General features: G+C 40.9%; 2 protein-coding genes across 4 annotated transcripts in view; one reads left to right on the top strand and one right to left on the bottom strand.

The window, feature by feature from the left end:
- The window catches only part of EXOC1L (exocyst complex component 1 like), a gene marked incomplete at its 5' end in the record, with an annotated part of 109280 nt that overhangs the window by 40513 nt on the left and 49294 nt on the right, over nucleotides 1-19473 (top strand). For all 3 annotated transcript variants that reach the window (XM_083460202.1, XM_083460204.1, XM_083460203.1), the window contains one exon: nucleotides 246-301. Coding sequence is in view for 1 of the 3 variants with exons in the window: in XM_083460204.1 (XP_083316330.1) it covers nucleotides 246-301 (56 nt within the window). The remainder of the gene's footprint in view (nucleotides 1-245; nucleotides 302-19473) is intronic.
- The window catches only part of LOC310686343 (uncharacterized protein), a 43269-nt gene continuing 36899 nt past the window's right edge, over nucleotides 13104-19473 (bottom strand). Inside the window, exon 14 of the mRNA XM_083460054.1 lies at nucleotides 13104-17768. Coding sequence (XP_083316180.1) covers nucleotides 17541-17768 — 228 coding nt within the window. The 3' untranslated portion in view covers nucleotides 13104-17540. The remainder of the gene's footprint in view (nucleotides 17769-19473) is intronic.

The following is a 19473-nucleotide window of genomic DNA, read 5'->3' on the forward strand; positions in this document are numbered from 1 at the left end:
TTTCACCTGAAGACATTTATGGAATATTAATAAAGTGATATGTCATGAACTTCAAGCCACTTATTTCAGACTATTGTTGTGCAAGCCCCCAAAAATGATGTCTGTGAGTTTACCCAGAATAATTCTACTGCAGTTAATGTGACCATTCTGGCATATGAATTGCAGCATAAATTGAGGGGAATTTATAATAGAACTAACACTCTTATAAAAGGAGACAAAGTTTGACGTACATTTCTTTATCCTAGAAACCAAGCTCAATGTAAAAAGCAGGGCTGTAAGATCTCCTCATCAGACAACGCATGTAAGTCAGGCACTTTTTTGTCCTCCCTAATCAAATAGTTGAAATCAGAAAATTTCCCTCTTGTGTTTTCCCCTCTAGCTTTATCTCTGCACATTTCTCTTCATCACTCACATCAAAGGACTTCCATCAACTAGTGGCAATGATTGCCCACTGGATGCTTCATAAAGGATATGTTACCATTGCACATTTCTGCCTCCCCTAGTAGTTAGTTTATTTTAGCACTAAGCTGTTGCTATTAATATTGCTTCTGCTGTTGCTTTGGCTAAATAGAATTGTTGCAATAATTTGATTTTTAAAAATATATTCTTTGGTATACATATAATCTTCACTGCATGGGCAGATCCACACTGCTTAGTAACATCTTAATGTTCAGAGAACTGGCAGAGAGTTTAAGAAAAACATTTTACTTCTAGGGAAATGAGTGAAGTTATGGACAGGTGTCTGGGCTTTCATTTGCAAGAGCTGTAAATAAGCTATTGGTTTATCACAGCAGTTTTGTCTTCCAGCTGAATGTGGGACCACATGTGGCAATAATATAAATCCCATCATCTTAGAGTGGTAATTCTATAGAGCCAAAACTGTCAAAAGAATTCAGTGACATATATTCATAGAATTACTAGGACCACTGTTCAAATGACCTTGCAGTTACCACTGGTAAACATTCCGAATGATCAGGCAGCAAATATTCATTCAAAGGAAATAGTAATGTTGGTATTGACAGCTGCTCGAATTTCCATTGCTGAAAAATGGAAGACATGGCATGATTTACAGTTGTCTTTGTGGTATAAAAAGGTCTGGAATTTGGCAATATCTGAGAAAATAACACACAATATGTAATGGTATCAGGGGGTTGCTCGAGAGCAATCAGGCAAATGCCTCCCTGGCCGGCTGTAAAGCCTTGTTATTGGTGCCAAAAAAACCTTCACCATGCAGAGTGCCACTCTTCCATGGCTCGCTCATTCACTGGCAGAATCTGAGAGTGGGTGGTCCTTAAACCTTCCCCAGCAGAGTAGTTTCTTGACGCCCAGTCTGCGCCTCCCCTCTCTGCGCGGAAGCCTACTGTGCAAGGAGGGCATGGGTAACGGAGGACCTCTATCCTCCCCGGTTTGCTTAGGCAAGGTGTCCTGGCACTGCCTCACCTCCTCCGAGCCCTGCTTCTCCTCTCCACTAGAGGCGTGGCTTCCTTCCTCCACTGAGGAAGTGCTGCTTCCCAGGATCTTTGGGGGCTCTCTGTAATCCATCCGGCTTTTCCCCTCTCACCCCTGAGCCAATGGCAGTTCCCTGACACAATATAAAAGTCTTAAAAGGATCTGAAGACCTGGGATATTTCTATGCCAGTTGCTGGGGATTTATCACTTAGGCTACTGCAAAAGATCTGCAAAGTTATCTGCCTGTTCCAATGCATGAAATGTGGACCTCATAACTGTGATTTATAAAATTTGTGCTCCTCTCCTGATCTTGTGTAACTGTTAATATTAGATGCGTGGCTCTGTAATGTGACAGTGAAAACAATTGTTCTTTAATGTGTATCCCCTAATTGTATTTGCTGTGCCTTTTTTTGCTTGTTTTATAATTTAATAAAAATCTTTTTTTTTTTCACTGCTGAAGAGGCTAGGCCCTTTCTAGTAGTCTTGAAAGAACTGCAAACAGATGGAAAATACAGAGACAGTATTTGATTATCATGAGGGCTGCAGTGAAATATATGGGGTCGTCTGATGCGACAATGAAAGTAGTGACATAGATGTAAACTGCCTAAGCAGCTTCTCTGTGTAGATGTCAGCAGATGCTACCATGATCCCTGTTTACCAGGATCAACCCCCGTTTTTGATACTTGTTGTCCTTAGAGCAATTTGGGGTGTGCCTTGGGGGTGGGTGGGAAATAGTGTGATTAGATTAACTGCTTTCAGGCTTTAAATGGGCTCTGAGCTAGTTGCATGCTTCTCAAAAGACTATAACAGAGATTCTCACCCTGCGATCCGTGAGCTCCATCCAGGTGGCCCACTAAACACTGTGGAAGAATAGAAGACCTGTGAACTGTGCCTTGCACTTGATTTACTTTTTCTTACTATTGAGACTGAGGCTGTTTTTGACCAGGGCCAGATCGTCAAATAGGCTAACAAGTCTCTGATCTAGAGCCTATTATTTTCATCATACAGCATTGGTGTAGTATGTCACTTTTTCCCTTTAAAAAAAATTACCAAATAAAAGGTAACTTTGCTGAACGTGACCTGAGCCTAAAACTGACAAACATTGCACTTGACTTTACAAAAACTTTGCTTTCCAAGAAAGGCACATTCATTGCATTAGAAAGGCAAGGCTATGGTCATTGCAGCTTGAGTTATATATCTGTGCTCTGACCTGACGAACAAACAGAAGCTTAATAAGTTGTCCATTCCCAGTAATTGTCAAGCAGTGCATGGGAAAGAAAGCTTAAGAACTGCTAGCCTGAAGGATAATTGTATCAGATGAGAGACCCTTCTTTCCTGTGGTCTCCCCACAGCCTGCTCCCCATCTCTTGGCTATCTGCTGCTATTGTTAAGAGCCAGGATTCTGCCAATGGGCCTAGCTGAACTATTAGCCACAAAAACCACGTTGTGGCTTATAAATGTTATCAGTAAAAAAATAAAACGTATGCCCATAATCATAAGCACTATGACAAACCTGGGGAGCTCACTATCTTCCAGGTCTTCCAGAAGGATCTGTCTGGTTGCTGTTAGTACATTCACTATACTATAGTAGAATAGCTGAAGCCTGGTCTCCCCCAGGAAGGAAATTTTTACACTTTCATATCTTTTGTAAGATCTGACCTTGTACAAACAAAAAATAAAAAATAGTAGAAGTTCACAAAAGGTGCAAAGTCTATTCCTTGTGGCAATGTATCAAGTGACCTTTGAGTTGTCAGAACACCAGTGAGCACATTAAATTGTTTTTACAGACAGGGAGCTTGTCACGCTAAAAATGCATTGGAATGGTATCATGCATTGTTGTAAGGAATAAAGATGTCCATTGCTTTATGTTTCAACTGCAGTTTTTGTGTGGTCTGGACTGCAGTGAGACCTTTAGAAACAACGGCTATGCACACATTAGCGAACTGCAATGCAGTGAGATCGTTCCCCCTGCCACTTTTCAAGTTGCATTCTTACATTGTTTTACACACCAGAGAGAGGGCAGGGATATCTTCTGGGGGTTTCCCAAAAACCTCTGGAGCAGATCCGTGGGGAGAGGAAGTTCCACTGCATAAACAGTAAACCCAGTAATATATATATATATTGCATTTAGATTGCAAACATTGGTACTGGCAAACAACAAAATGTCCAGTAAGCCACATAGAGTCTGAGTGGAGGAACCAGAAGGCCAACCTATTAATGCCCCCATGCTAATAAGATTTCTAGGAACATCTGATCAGCATAGAAATCAAAGTAGTTACTATATTGCCTTTCAGCTGGAAAGATATGGGTGGTTTCTGTTTATCAAAACTCATAAGAATATAAGAAGAACCTGTTGGAGCAGCCCAATGGCCCATCTAATCCAGAACCCTTTTCACAGATGCCTGTAAGTAGGACCTGTGCATAAATGCGTTATCACCTCCTGTGGTTTCCGGCAACTGTTATTCAGAAGCAATGCCACCTCAAAGACAGCCTTTTCTTCGTTGAATTTGTCTAATTTCTTTTTAAAGCCATCTAAGTTGGTGGTCCATAAAGTTAAAGCTATGGTTTTCCCAGTAGTGAGAGCTGGACCATCAAGAAGGCTGATCGCCAAAGAATTGATGCTTTTGAATTATGGTGCTGGAGGAGACTCTTGAGAGTCCCATGGACTGCAAGAAGATCAAACTCTTCCATTCTTAAGGAAATTAGCCCTGAGTTCTCACTGGAAGGACAGATCGTGAAGTTGAGGCTCCAATACTTTGGCCACCTCATGAGAAGAGAAGACTCCCTAGAAAAGACCCTGATGTTGGGAAAGATGGAGGGCACAAGGAGAAGGGGACGACAGAGGACAAGATGGTTGGACAGTGTTCTCGAAGCTACCAGCATGAGTTTGACCAAACTGCGGGAGGCAGTGGAAGAAAGGAGTGCCTGGCGTGCCGTGGTCCATGGGGTCACGAAGAGTCGCACACGACCAAACGACTAAACAACAACAACAACAAGTTGTGGCCATTGTTGCCTCCATAGTTAACTATGCACTGTTTTGAATCTTCCAACATTCACCCCCATCACATGTCTGTGAGAGAGGGAGGGAGAAAAGCTTCATATACTTTCTATATGTCACACATAATTTTATTAACTTCTAGTATATCACTCCTTACTCAACCTCCCCTTGATCATTTCAGCAGACTTTTAGCAGAGGTATTCTGTGGACTTCTAGCAGAAATATTAACAAGCCTGTGCACGCACAGTAAATCAGTTCAAATTTTCAAGAGTGTTGTCAGTTTTTCTTGTGCAAGATTCATAAGTGGGGCGGACAGTCCTTGGTGCAGAGGGCTAATTTAGAAGGTTTTTGAAAAGTGCACTTCAACCCAGAGCTAGGTCTAAAAAAGAAAGACTAGAATAAAAGTACCCCTTCAAAAGATAGAAATTGCAACATAAAGTAATGAGTCATCTCTGTTAAGTAGGAAGAGGATATTATCCTCTTGATGATAGAATCTTAGAAATTTTCTATAAGTGGTCTTTGCCTCTAAATCCAAGCTGAAAGCAGATTAAGGGCATCGGATTTCACTAGGAAGTTCTGTGAAAACACCAGTGGAATCGCTGGAGCTGCAGAAAAGTTCAGGTGGTAGAATATACCACTTGTGTTGAACTTGCTGTTTTCTGTTCCATTTGTAGCATCTCTGTGTGGACCATTAGAAAATCAATGGAGACTGCCCACAGGCTAGGAATGTGTACCCTCAATGCGTGCATCAGATCCGCCAGACAGAAACAAAATTGTGAAGGTATAAATGTCGTCTGTGTGTTTAGGACTGGAGTGTAAGACAAATAAAACAAATATAGCTAATGGGCCTTCTTCTAAGGCCATTGTTTCCTTCCTTACGCATGATGCAGCCAGAGGAGCAGTGAACTGTGCTCTGAAGAGGAAAAACAAACAATTATGCTCTGTCTGGTTATATCAGAATCTGCACAGACCTACTTCATTATTTGTAAGCTTGATGTACCATAGTGTACGTGTGCATTCTTCACTGACAGCAATGTAGTTTCATAAATTGCTGTTGTGCAGCCCATTAAGAAAGTATAGCGGAATGTACCCCAGTATTACTAGAAGCAAAAATTGTTTACCCTTTACCCATAATCAGAAGACAGGGGAGGGGCACTTATTGGAATTGACAGGAAAGGTTTAACCTCTCATTTCTCATATTTACCCAAAAACGAGTCCTGCTGATTTTAATAGAACTGATTTCCCAATTAAAATGTATTTAGAACCAGTGCATTAAATACGAAAAAAACCCAAACCAGAATAATTTAACTTAATCCCCTTAGTGATATTGGAAAAAATAAAATGGATTTTCTGATTTTCAAAATGCAGGGTGCAGGGAGATGCAAAATGTATCAGATGGTATTGCAACATCCTAGGAGCACCCTAACAAGGCCCTTACTGCTGAATATTGCTAGGTCACTTGGTCCATTGAGTTAAGACTCCCCTTAACAGTCCTTTCAACAACTAGCTACCAACATTTGCTGAGAGCAATAGGACTCTCCCTGTATATGTTTAATTTTGTATATCAGTACAATATACTTGAGATGAGACCTGCTTTTTCTGAATCCTCCCAGACCACTTTAATTTAGGAGCATTAAACAGATTTATTTATAGAAAAGGATACTAGAACAAAATAAAGAATAAGTTTTACAACCATAACTAGACATATCTGACAAGCTTTTTTCACAGCTATCTTCTTTATCTATGCCATCATTCTCTCTCTCTCATTTCATTTGTCTTCATTCTCTATACCACAACTCCTCTTCATCTGCCATTCACTTTGACCCCACTCAGCATATCTCCCAATATGAAGAAGTCGCTAAAATTCTATTTGGGGCAAGACACAGAATCAGAAGAAGCCCAAAGGGCTGAAGTTAGAATATCATTCATTGCCCTTGAAGCAACTCTGTGAAGTAGGTTAGAAAGACGGAGTGATTTTCCCAATGCGCAGCATAGATCATTATGGCAGAATGAGGATTTGAACTTCAGTCCAGATCTAGCATGCTGTCTTCTATATCACGCCATTTCACCGTCATGAACCAATCCCAAAATATTTCTACACTTTACATACACATGTAATGCATTTCAGACACATGTAATGGCTTGGAAAGATTAGAGCCCTGTTGTGATAACAAAGGAACTGAAGACTTCACCTTAATATTTGTATTCTGCAAAGCTATCAGTTTTAATTGCGTGGCGAGTTCCCGCCTCCCCCTGATGAAATAAAGACACAGGACACAAGAATTCAGGTTAATGGGTCAAATTTGGCCACAACTTTATTGATTACAGGAATTGAGCGGTATTGGCTTAGGCATTGGTCCTAACTACTAACCGGTTAGAGGCCGGAAGGATTCATCACCAGAGGGAGGAGTCCTGCTGAGGCACGTCAACTAGTACCTCCCCCGGGCGTCACCGCGTGGGGGTGTGCCGTGGGACGGCACCTCCTTAGGCTTAGGACAAGGCCACGCCCCCCAGAATCCTTTATCGGACTACCCTTGCTTGGGGGAAGGTGATGGTGCTCCTTCCCCCTTCATTTGCATAACAATAGGACAGTACCCCTACCAATGCCTAACCGCCTGCCGCCCGCAACCCCACCTCCTTGTTTATCGCGGAAGTGGCTTTCCCAGATTTGTCATTTTAAAAATGTTGAACATATCACTATTGCCAATGTCTGCAATTTTCATAGTACTGAGCTAAAGGCTACAGGAGATGTAAAGTCCCCTGCTTCGGTCATATGGAGGTTTGGGTTCTGTGCCTGCTGAATAGATGCACATTCTAAAGCTTTCGTGTTCTGTTTATCTGGGCACAAAGAGTGACCTAATTATTCATTTATCGCCTATGTTACAAAAATGATATTACAAAAAAATGATTTTCCTGATCTCAAAAGTCAAAGGTTAAGTTGCCATATGCTTTCTCATGCTTTCAGGCTATTGAATGGCATGTTATAAAACCTCAGTTGTTTACCTTAGAGTAGTGAATTTTTATGTATTGCAGTATGTATCACACACATCTTCAATATTCTAACTTAGCTGTGTCAAAAAAAAAAAAGTGCATTAAAAACTGACACTCATGGGATTAAAATGTGCTGTGTTTCGTTGTGATCAGACCACTGAAAAGAGTTTGGCAACTGACCTTTCTGGCTGGTACATTTGAAATAAAAGGAATTATGTTACTTGAAACAATGAGAAGAAATGTGGATGCCAATGCGAGTTTTGTAAAAGAAAAAGTGGGAAGATGTTATTATCTCTCATCGTAAAGCCCACAAACTATGCCCACAACACTCATTTACAAATTATACACAATTCCATATAGATTTACACTGCAATTTTGCTTGCAGAAAACGATTTTTGAAAGCATGGATAATTGTCACACCATGACCCTTTATAAGCTTTAAGAATGAGTTCTGGAATGTTAAAAGAAACAATAATAATTTTGTTTTATATTTCAGAATGGTTTTGGTAACTTTCCTTCTGCTAATGTGCTTCCAATTTTAGACATTATGCTGTTATTGCAATCACAATACGATGGTAAAAAGATAACTTGGAACTCTAGTCCAGCCTCCAGAGATAAGCAGCCTCTGCTTTTTGATACTTGACTTGTTTGGCAAAAAAAAAAAAAAAAAAAGGCATATTGAAACTAAATTATTCTCATTCATGTACACTCTTTGCCACCTCCCTCCCTCTCCACTTTATGTAGGCAAAAGATACCAAAACAAGCAACAACATTAGATCAAAGTTTATTACCGTATTTCTTCACCTGAATTTTCAGGAAATGCCTCCGTTACATCTCAATGATAGATCGATAGATTGATTGACAGACAGACAGACAGACAGACAGACAAAAAACCAGCATGTGCACAATGGAACCTCAACAGCATTACAAGTTGTCAAGTTTGAGCAAATGCAGAGATCCTTTAGAGGTCTACTGAACTGAGCCTTTCTCACTTTGTGTGGGATGCCTGGCCTGGGACTATGCCAATAACACTAAATAAAGGGTTGGTTTCTTACTGCTGTCAAACGAGTCTCACCAACTGGGGTGCAACTAACAATGTCGCTTATGATGTCAGTGATCGAGCTGGGATATAAGGGTTTAGGTAGCCTCTGTCCTAAATTGTCCAGAGCTCTGTAAATTGCTACAAGGACTTTAAACCTGGCTTGGTAACAGATGGGCAACAGTGCAGATGTTTTCAGAATGGTGTCACATGTTGTCAGCCTTGTTCCCCCATCAGCAATATAGCTGCCACATTCTGCATCAGCTGGAGCTTTCAGCCCAAGGCATAGATAGATAGATAGATGATAGATAGATAGATAGATAGATAGATAGATAGATAGATAGATAGACAGATCCAATACCACCAGTGAGATAATCTTGTTATCACATAGTCGAAGGATGAATGTTCCTCCTTCAATAGTTTTTCTTCTGGACCATGTATCTATTTACTGATTTTAAAATTATTGCAAATCTCGAGAGTTGTTTTTTTACCATTTGGAGAAACACAGTAAAAAAAGGAATTAAGTTTGCTCTGCAAGAAGCTGTTTGTAAGGCTCAGTGGAAAAATAATAATTTTGTTCTATGTTATTATAAAATCTTCCATGGCATTTTTTTTTATCTTCAGAGTAACATTACTGTAGTTTCAGTGTGACTTTTCTTACTGTCCTAGTTCTCAAGAGCTATGAATAAAAACTGAATCTCTTTTTCAGATCTAGAGAATATGGGGTGGGTGGGTCTGATTTTGCCCACTCTAGTCATCATGCATTTTTCATTATGTTTAAAATGTGGCTGCAGGAATAGCTTTTGGTAGTAACTTTTTTGCTTTTTTAAAAGACAAAATTATCCATGAGTAAGGACACATTACTGATTCATTGCAAAGAAAATTTGAACTTGAGCAACTTTTCTGGTCTATACCTTGGCTCTTTATTTTCTCCGGGCACAATCCACTAAAAAGCTCTCCTGTGTAAGTGAATGTAAGCACTACTGTGCCCTCGAGCCAGTCCAGTTAAGTGGGACTTGTAACTTTCTAGGAGATTCACTATATGAAAACTTAGGAAATGTCAGCTTGTTATTTCTGCCGCATTACCATGTAGCTGTGTCACTCGGGGAAAGCAAACTTCAGCCTTTAAGGGCCATTACTAAGGTAAAATAAAAAGAGACGACAATAAAAGCAAGAATTAATAATGGTGAGTTAGATTCAGACTAACTTGGTCTCACTTAGTCCCGAAGATATCAATGGGATTAAAGTGACCCATAACTAACTTTCCACTTTGATTGTTTTCAACTAGTTCTAAATACAATCAACTCACTGAGGATACAGCTATGTGCAAAGTTTTCTCTGCTCATCCATAAATACAGACTCCAGCTATACAGTGACCCAAGTTTACTACAATTCTGCAGTCATTCGTGTCCCAGAGACTGTTGCATTCAAAACAATGGTTCCATGAAATGAAAAATGAAGCATGGCTTCGCTGTGTAACGTGTTTGTTAGTGTTGTCCTGTTGACAGATTCTAGGCCAGTTAGGGATTGCATGGTTGCTAAAGAATGTTGTTCATGCAGGGAAAACTAGGGGGAAATGACTTTGCTTACCTTAGCAGCATGTCTTTCCCCCAAATGTGGAAGGGGAGTTGCTAATTTAGGCATGGTTATAGAGGACTAAGTGTACAAGAAAACAGCCACAGTAGTTGCAAGAGATTTATTTCCCTACTTACCCTGTTGGGGGTGGAAATGCTCAATCACCAGAAATCAGTCTTTACAGAACTGTTGTATGAGGTGGTTTTACAGACCATGTCTACAGTCTGTAAAGCTTTGCCCTGTATGGTAAAACTTATAGATGACTCTGCACAAAGCTGCCATGTGTGATGGTTTTGCTGACCATTTCCACATTTAGGTAAACCCCCAGTGTAATGACTCTTTATGAAGAAGACAAGGGACAGTCCAAAATAGAAAGTAGAATTTAACAACATTATGCTTTAGTCCATATTGGTACATTCCAGACTTTAATGGATACAACTCTCATCATCTGTGACTACTGGCCATGTTAGCTGCAGCTGCTGAGGCTTTTGAATCCAACATCTGGAGGACAACACATTGGCTTACGCTTGCTTTAGCCATAGAGCTGCTTTGGTTTATATTCACTTGCTGACATCTGATCCCACTTTATAGCATGACCAAGAAATCAATCCCAGGATGGAGCTACAAAAATAGGAGCAAGCTTAGTTTTTTTAGATGACTGAGATCACCAGGGACAGGGGGTAAGGTTGGCTTCAATGTGAATATGTTTCTTTTACATAGAATAGAGTGACTTGCCATTCATTACTATAGTGAAAAGCATAGAACCTAGAGAAAAAGTTGTTGTGGAGGCAAAGCTTGCCCACTATGACTAAAACTGCCACCACAGACAAAGATAACTTGGGAGATGAGAGGTGGAGGAGTGTCTTTTCACCTTCTTCTTAGAAGTAGCTCCAGAATTATAGGGAAAGGGGTCCACACACTTCGAAAAGTTCTCGTAATTCCCACTCACCAGAAGGTAGCTTCCGAAAGCATTATAAGCTTGCAGGTGGAAGCATGTTCCTTCCTTTCTTCTCAGACTCATGACTTGTCCTATCACCATGTGATGAACTGGCCACTGGTTGTGGGCAGCAAACTGTTAGCTACTTCATTTTTATTTTATTTGTTATTTGTACTGTGAGGGAGAGGGGCACACTTATTTTGCCCCTCAGGTACCAGAATAACCTGGGTAGCTATTGGTGCTAAACATCTTGACTAGATCAGGGCTGCGCTTTTGCTGTTCTGCTTCAGGCAACCAAATGTCTTGGACCAGCCGTCTCAGGTTCTAGAGCCAGCGTGGTGCGATGGTTAGAGTGTTGGACTATGATCTGGGAGACCGGGGTTTGAATCCCCACTCAGCAATGAAGCTCGCTGAGTGACCTTGGACCAACCACCATCTCCTAGCCTAACCTACCTCAGAGGGCTGTGAGCATGAAATGAGGAGGAGGAGAACCATACAAACCACCTTGAGCTCCTTGGAAGTTAATGATGGTATATAAATGTAATTAATAAATAGACTCCACTTCTAATTCTGCCCTTGGTAGTGGGAGAGGATGGATGAAGAACAACCCTCCAGCTCCCAATTTCTCTCCACCCAATCGATCACTGAGACCATTGTAGTTTTTAAACAGATAAAATAAGGGATGGGAGAAAGCTTGGCTGTGTTTCTAGCTTGTGGTGACAGTAAAATTTGCCCGCTATGTCTACATTACCATCTTTCCTCAACACAGCTCCCACTGAGGTGTTATATACAATCACTACCTATTGACGGGCGCTTTGTGAGCTAACTAAAAATGCTCAACTGCACTTTGTTCCAAGAAGCTGTGAAGTTCCTTTCAAATTCTTGTAATGAGTCTGTAGGAAAGTACATTCTCTGTGTGTCAGAAGCTTGGAGTTTGGTATGCTGTTTTTCTTATCGTTACTCACCAATTATGGAGTGTTTTGCGGATTACATGACAGTAAGGTGGCACATTCAAATTGTTAGTGCCTTTGCTTATTACTTTTGGCTACTACTTGCCTTTTTTTGCAAGTTGACCTAATCATAATTAATCAGAAGAGAGAATGTGGACTTCACAGAGTAATTTCATGCTTATTGTTCACTTACTTGGGGATTGCAGGTCTCAAAAATCCAAGCTTCCTGGGGGAAGGCTAAGAGAATTGCTAAGGCTGGTGAAATCTCCTTTATTGAGGAGCTCCATGCTTAATTTTTAAGCATATGTGCAGGGCTTTAACCTGCTAGGTAGACATTCAGAACCCCAGGTGTGTGGGGATGAGCTATGAGCTAGAGAAAACTACGTGATTTGTGTGTGGTGGTGATTTGCTTTGTTTCTTTGTTTGTAAACAAAAAATAAGGTGCTGAAATTAGGCATGAACATTGCCATCATTTTTGCAGTGAAAGCGGAGTCCTGATTCAACTGGAAAGCAACATTCCTGTGCATTTTGTGGATCTTGGATGTTCTTTATCTGATTTCATGCCCTTCTTGGTTTTTGTTTGCCCATCCTGGCACATACTGATGCAACTTTTTCTCCCATTCTCTGCCAGTCCGATGTAGTTTAGTACAGGATTAGACTTTGAATAGGGAAACCAGAATTTAAAACCTACCTCAGCTATAAGGTTCGCTGGGTTACCTTGGGCTCATCATTGTCTTAGCCAGCTGTATCTCACAGGGTTGTTGTAAGGATAAAGTAGAATACAACCAACAAAAAACCTTTACTATGCTCTCTTCTTCTGGGCCCAGGCTACCTTTCTTTTCCTGCTAGGGAAATGTTGCACATTGAATTGTTGTTTTTCAAGTGAGCATTAAATGCAGAGAGATTAGGGGGTAATAACCTTTCTAGGCAGGAACTTTGGATGAAGCATTGGTAGGATCTAGATCTGCACAACTTGTGATGCTGCATAGCTCATAGCCCCACATTTACAAGGGACTTAGGTAAACTTCCTGCTTTTGGTACCTGTCTGGTACCTGTCTGAGATGGAAAGGAGAGGCTCAGGGAAGGAAATTGTCAAGACTTTGGAGGACTAGTACACATGGCTTGAAGATTGCATTTGGCCTGGTGGGTTACAAATTAGGTATATTATTATTATTCATTTTATTTTTATACTAGTTTATAGTTTTAAGAAAAAAGATCTCAGAGCAGTTTACAACACATTAAAATATCAAATAAAACAATCCAGAATGAAACATTACTGAAGAAAGTCAAATATAAAGCATACATTCAAAGCAACATAACTAACAGGAAACTAAAATATTACTGTATCTCTGTTATTTCAAAACAAAACATGACAAAAGAGGTCAGTTACAGAATGCACATCTAATGCAGCAAAGTTAACAAAAATGCACATTTAATGCAGCAAAAGTTAACAAAAAATATCTTAAATATTTCAGGAGAAAACCTTGCAGTCGACTATAAAATTCACATTTAAAAAAGCATATTTAATACGGCAAAAAAAAATCACGAAGCCTATAACATATCTGCTGCAGTTGCTGCCACTCCTGCCAATGGTGGTTCATGGTGGGCAGTGGCTGTGGAAGTTCAGGCTCATTAACCTGGGTTTGCACTAAGAGACAGCCCAAAATGGCCTCTGGCTTATTCAGAAGCCTCGGCTTTTGTAGCTGGAGTCAGTCAGGGCCCCACCCTCCCTGGCCAGGTGCGAAAAGGCCTGCAAGGCAGGGAGCAGGTGCTCCAGAACTCACAGCCAAGATGGCAGTTTGACAGGATCTAAAGAACTGTTAGCAAACAGAAGAGCCTCCTGTGTTCTCCTATATTAATAAGCTACCCTCCTATATTGATCAGCTTTAAGTCCTGGGATTAAAATCAATTTCTGTCTAAATACTCCGCCATGTCTGCATTTTGGGCCAAGCAAATCAATTCTTCATTTTGTTATGTAGTTGGAGTTACTCTCTGTGGGGGACAGATGAAGGAAAACAGCCCTCCAGTCAAAATAGTAATTTCAGATTCATCTCCAGGCCATTTCAAGAACTATTCTTCCACTGGGCTTTTAATTTTCTTATTTTTTAAAGACAAGGTAGCCTGCAGTTTAGTAGCAGCCTCACTTTCTATTGATTCCTGTTGTATTCCTGTTGTATCTACTGTAAAGGTACATTTTAAGTAGATTTTCTCCCCATTGTGAGTTTTTTCTTATTTCAAAATTCAGATTAGTTCTATGCTGGAATTACTTTATGATGTTTAGAGGAACTTTGTTGATCCCAGTATTAGTTTCTCTTAGTCAAATTCTTGTTTTAAAAAGTCTAAGAAACTTCACAGGGGCAGATTTATCAGTCACTATTAGTCACAATTACCAAATGGAATCTCTTAATAGCAGATGCTGGGGGATAAATGATAGGAAACGTTGTTGTTATTTTTTGCTTCCCAGAGGCATCTGACTGGCCACTGCTGGAAACAAAATTATGGATTTTTGAGCCAACCCATCAGGACTCTCACTATGTTCTTACAAGTTGGGTACAGCCAACATCTTTCCTGAATGGTGCAAACACACAGTTGCACAACAACTGTAAATGAACAGGAGGGAATAAAGCAGGGCTCAGCAAACTTTTTCTGCAGGGGGCCAGTCCACTGTCCCTCAGACCTTGTGGGGACCAAACTGTATTTTTTTTGGGGGGGGGGGAATAATGAACAAATTCCTACGCCCCACAAATAACCCAGAGATGCATTTTAAATAAAAGAACACATTCTACTCATGTGAAAATACACTGATTCCCAGACCGTCTGCGGGCTGGATTTAGAAGGCGATTGGGCCAGATCCAGCCCCTGGGCCTTAGTTTGCCTAACCATGGAATAAAGGGTGCCCTCAGTATCCTGTACCCAAAGCCGAGGAAGCTGTTTCTAATAGAGTCAGTGGAGTGGGAGAAGCTGGTGATGTTGGCAATGCTGCCTTGGTGGTGGGGCTGCCGTTCAAAGTTCCAGCAGTCCCATACGTCCTGCAAAAGACTGGACAGCTTTTGGATACCTTGATACGCTCTTTTTAAAAGGTGAGAGGAACTAGCCATTGTGGAGGTTTACCCGATGCCCCTTCAAGCCATTCTACAGGGTTGAGGTGAAGAGTTCTGGGTGCAAGTCACCCCTTCCCTTCAATTCTGAAATCATTGGAGGAGTCTAGAGAGGACCCAAATCATGCTGATAAAAGAAGTTGTGGAAACACAACCCAAGTTCTTCAGCATTTCTGTCTCCTGACTAGCACCTTTTCTCTAAATCCATTCCAGTTCAGCAACATACTTGATAAAAGATAAAATTCCAGCACTACAGTATACAAGCTTGCTCTTCCCTTCTGTTACTTTGCATGTAGTTTAAGCAGATACATTTCTAGAGCGGATCCTGATTTTCTCTAATTTTTAAGCAATAACTGCACACAAAAGTTTTAATTGATTGCAGTAGTTTCCCCCCTCTAAAGTCATTTGTGCCACATTTGGTAACTGGTCCTTTTCTCATTTTGCCAGAAATTATGAAGCATACTTGATAACCTCAGCGGAAATGAAGCATCTGTTTTTAACCTACGACAGATTATCTATTAGCTGAAGTGACAATATCTAAAGGGGATTATTGGGGGCCTTTAAAATTATTATATTTATATTTTTTATCCAATTGCTATTTTAGGAGAGATAGAAATGGAAGGGAAATCATGAATACTGCCTCTCCAGATGGGAGATAATTGGGCACTGGAGGATGCCTCCCGGAAGCATTATACATTACGGAAACAGATTCACAACCATTTAGTATGGGCCACAACACTATGAGTCAAAGAACAACAAACTCCAGGTCTGAGTTGGGGAGCCTTGGAATAATAATAATCCCAGACCCAGGACTTCTGGGCTTTCTTTCTGGAGGAAATTCAATAACCCTGCACAAGGGAAACAGGCACTAAAATCTTCACATTACATGGGAAAGGCCAGCAAAATGTCACTCAAGTAATCAACAAATTAAAGAGTTTCTGCAAAAGAAAGGCTACAGTATATATTACAGTTTCATTATTAATTGTTAGTTGCTTGTCACCGAAGGATCTCAAAGTGACTTACGCTGTATTTATGCATAAGTATATTATACTATAGGGGACGCGGGTGGCACTGTGGGTTAAACCACACAGCCTAGGGCTTGCCGATCAGAAGGTCAGCGGTTCGGTTCGAATCCCCGCGACAGGGTGAGCTCCCATTGCTCAGTCCCTGCTCCTGCCAACCTAGCAGTTTGAAAGCACGTCAAAGTGCAAGTAGATAAATAGGTACCGCTCCGGCGGGAAGGTAAACGGCGTTTCCGTGCGCTGCTCTGGTTCGCCAGAAGCGGCTTAGTCATGCTGGCCACATGATTCAGAAGCTGTACGCTGGCTCCCTCAGCCAGTAAAGCGAGATGAGCGCCGCAACCCCAGAGTCGACCATGACTGGACCTAACGGTCAGGGGTCCCTTTGGCTAGTAAAAGGTAAAGGTAAAAGGTAATGGACCCTTGGATGGTTAAGTCCAGTCGAATTCGACTCTGGGGTGCCGTGCTCATCTCTGCTTTCAGGCCAAGGGAGCCGACATTTGTCCACAGACAGCTTTCCAGGTCACGTGGCCAGCATGACCAAACCGCTTCTGGTGCAGTGGGACACCGTGACAGAAGCCAGAGTGCATGGAAACACTGTTTACCTTCCTGCTGCAGCAGTACCTATTTATCTACTTACACTGGTATGCTTTCGAACTCCTAGGTTGGCAAGAGCTGGGACAGAGCAATGGGAGCGCACCACCTTCCAACTGGCAAGCCCAAGAGGCTCGGTGGTTTAAACCATAGTGCCACCTGCTTCCCTATTGGCTAGTACCCATGCATGACATTATGCATAATGAAGAAATTATCCCCCAAAATTATTCTCAAAACCATGACCAAGGTATAGTTACAGGATACTTTCAGGGGTGCCATGGCAGTTAAATCAATATAAAATCAACGTTTGTACTGTAAATATACACTTGTGATCCTGCATCAATCAATTGTTGTCTCTAAACTGGTAAAACTATGCTAAGAGAAGCAAGAATTCCCCTGCTAGGCTCTGTTGTCTTTCATAATCAGCAGGCCATAGCCAGGCCATTGTACTGGGAATAGAGTACAGTGGTACCTCGGGTTACAGACGCTTCAGGTTACATACATTTCAGGTTACAGATTCCGCTAACCCAGAAATAGTACCTCTGGTTAAGAAGTTTGCTTCAGGATGAGAACAGAAATTGTGCTCCAGCAGCGCGGCAGCAGCAGGAGGCCCCACTAGCTAAAGTGGTGCTTCAGGTTAAGAACAATTTCAGGTTAAGAATGGACCTCCAGAATGAATTAAGTACGTAACCAGAGGTACCACTGTATAGGCAAATCTGTTAGTTATAGCTGTGACATTTTGTCTAAATGCTGATTTTTATTAGATTTCATGTGTTTTTATTCAGACGCCGTGTGAAATGCTTTGATCATTAATTTAAGCAGAGCTGAAATATAATAACAAATTTTCTTAGCAATCCAGAAAACTTAGGGCTGCCCACTAAATATGCCAATTAGCCACTATTATTTGTCGAAGGTAGCCTAGCACACCTTTCCAGGTGTTGTTTAACAAGTTGCAACTTGTAGGTGCTCCATAGTTGTTGTATAATGTAGCTCTCCTGGATCATACTCTTTGTGGGGCAGCTGCTTGCCATCTCTAGAGCTATCTGCCTGGATTTAAGGGGTGCTTCCTCAAGAAAAAGTCTTTTGGGAATTAATATGCACTCTGCTCCTTCGCTGATCTGTGAAAGCAGGGAAAGCAATGCAGAATTCAGAATGAACTTCACACTTCTTCCGAAACCATACAAATAATTGGGCTGCCTTGGGCTCAGGTTCCTGGAAAAGTTACTTGTCTTTGGAACCCACCTTGCAATTTCGTGCCACTCAAGAGTTTTGGGTGGTATGCAACTTCAGCTTTTCTTTTCAAAGGGGTTTTGTCTTCCCACTTGCAGAAGACTATATAAGAGTAAGACATTTCACAATGTGTAGTTGTGATACATTGGCTAGGGTTCAAAGTATAATTACTCTGCAGCATGGCTAAAAAATATTCCATTAGGAAATGCACACAACTGAGGTTTGGGCTGAAAGCTTTGGTATGTTCTGCTTTATTTGAATGTACTGCACAGCTTTTAAGTGGATAAGGAAAGGCACAACTGTGACACTTAAGATTATAGTCTCGAGACAGTACCCCTTTCTATATTATTCTTCAGTACATTGCTTGCTCGTCATTAGTTTTTTAAATTTATGAGACTCTGGGGGAGCAGTTACACGGTGTGCACTGTATAGATTTTATTTTGAAAAATGACAAATGTTTGATCAGTCAAATGTAAAACACAATGGGAATTCTTTATAACCGAGAAGTACAAAACAAAGCGATAAGGAATAAGGGACAGCTGGTCATTTTTAGAACAAACACTGCCGCCTGCTACAAAAATAATTTAATTCAGGAAGAAACTGGACTTCTGCTGTGAGCTAACAAGAAATGATGTGACATGGAGCAGACAAAGAAATCTTTCTAAGGCATATATTTATGATCGGCTACTGGTTTTGCCAAAAGGCTACTCTGAGAAGGAAGTGAGAAAGTGTAGGTTCAACCGCCCAGTATAAATTGCTATAGTTCTGCGCACATCCTTCCCTCACTTGTAGAGTGGCAGATGTGTACGCAGAAGCACTACTCCGATGCTAGTTTTGTTATTCATAACTTAAATGCCAAATGTCCTTGTTTGCATTTCACCATTTGAGTGTTATTATGGACATCTAGAAATGTTCTCTGAAGGCCACTGAACCAAGGCAGGCTGCCTTTTCCCCTTTGAGTATTTCAGAAAAGCTTATTCATCAAGCAATATATAAACGTCCAACGCCAGGTTTGCTTCACAAATTCCTACAAGAGCCATGTGTGCTCCTCCCAACTTCTGGTAAAGTGTTGAATAAATAAAATAAAATAAATAAAATAAAAATCAAAGTAGGAAATTGTAGGCTGGGGCCTCAACCCCTCAACATAAATAAAATAAAAATAACAACGCCCTGTCAATCAGCAAAGTACACATTGATCCCTGTACACATTGATACATATCATACAGCAGCTGTATGCAATGTAAGTCTGACAATACTTTATCCACACAATTTGTCATAGTGGGAGGGAAGATGATTTGCCATTAAAGGAAGGACAAGAAGATGCTTAACTATTTCCCCACCTCCTGCTTTTTCCTGAAAACATCCCTCCTTCAACCATACTGGGGTTCCAGAATCAAGTTTACTTTGGAAACACAGGTTTGGAAAGCAGCATTTAAAACAGAAAAGGGACATCAGGTACTGTTTATTTCATTTGTATGTAATTTGTAATTCATGGTGTTCCACTTGTAGGAACTGGATTAAAACTTTTTGCATAGAGAGAGCTTTCCCCCCCCAGTCTGAGGATGAGACAACTGCTTCGCAGTCCTAATATTA

This window comes from Podarcis liolepis, assembly GCF_965112155.1.
Source record: "Podarcis liolepis genome assembly, chromosome: 9".
NCBI classification, from domain to species: Eukaryota; Metazoa; Chordata; class Lepidosauria; order Squamata; family Lacertidae; genus Podarcis; species Podarcis liolepis.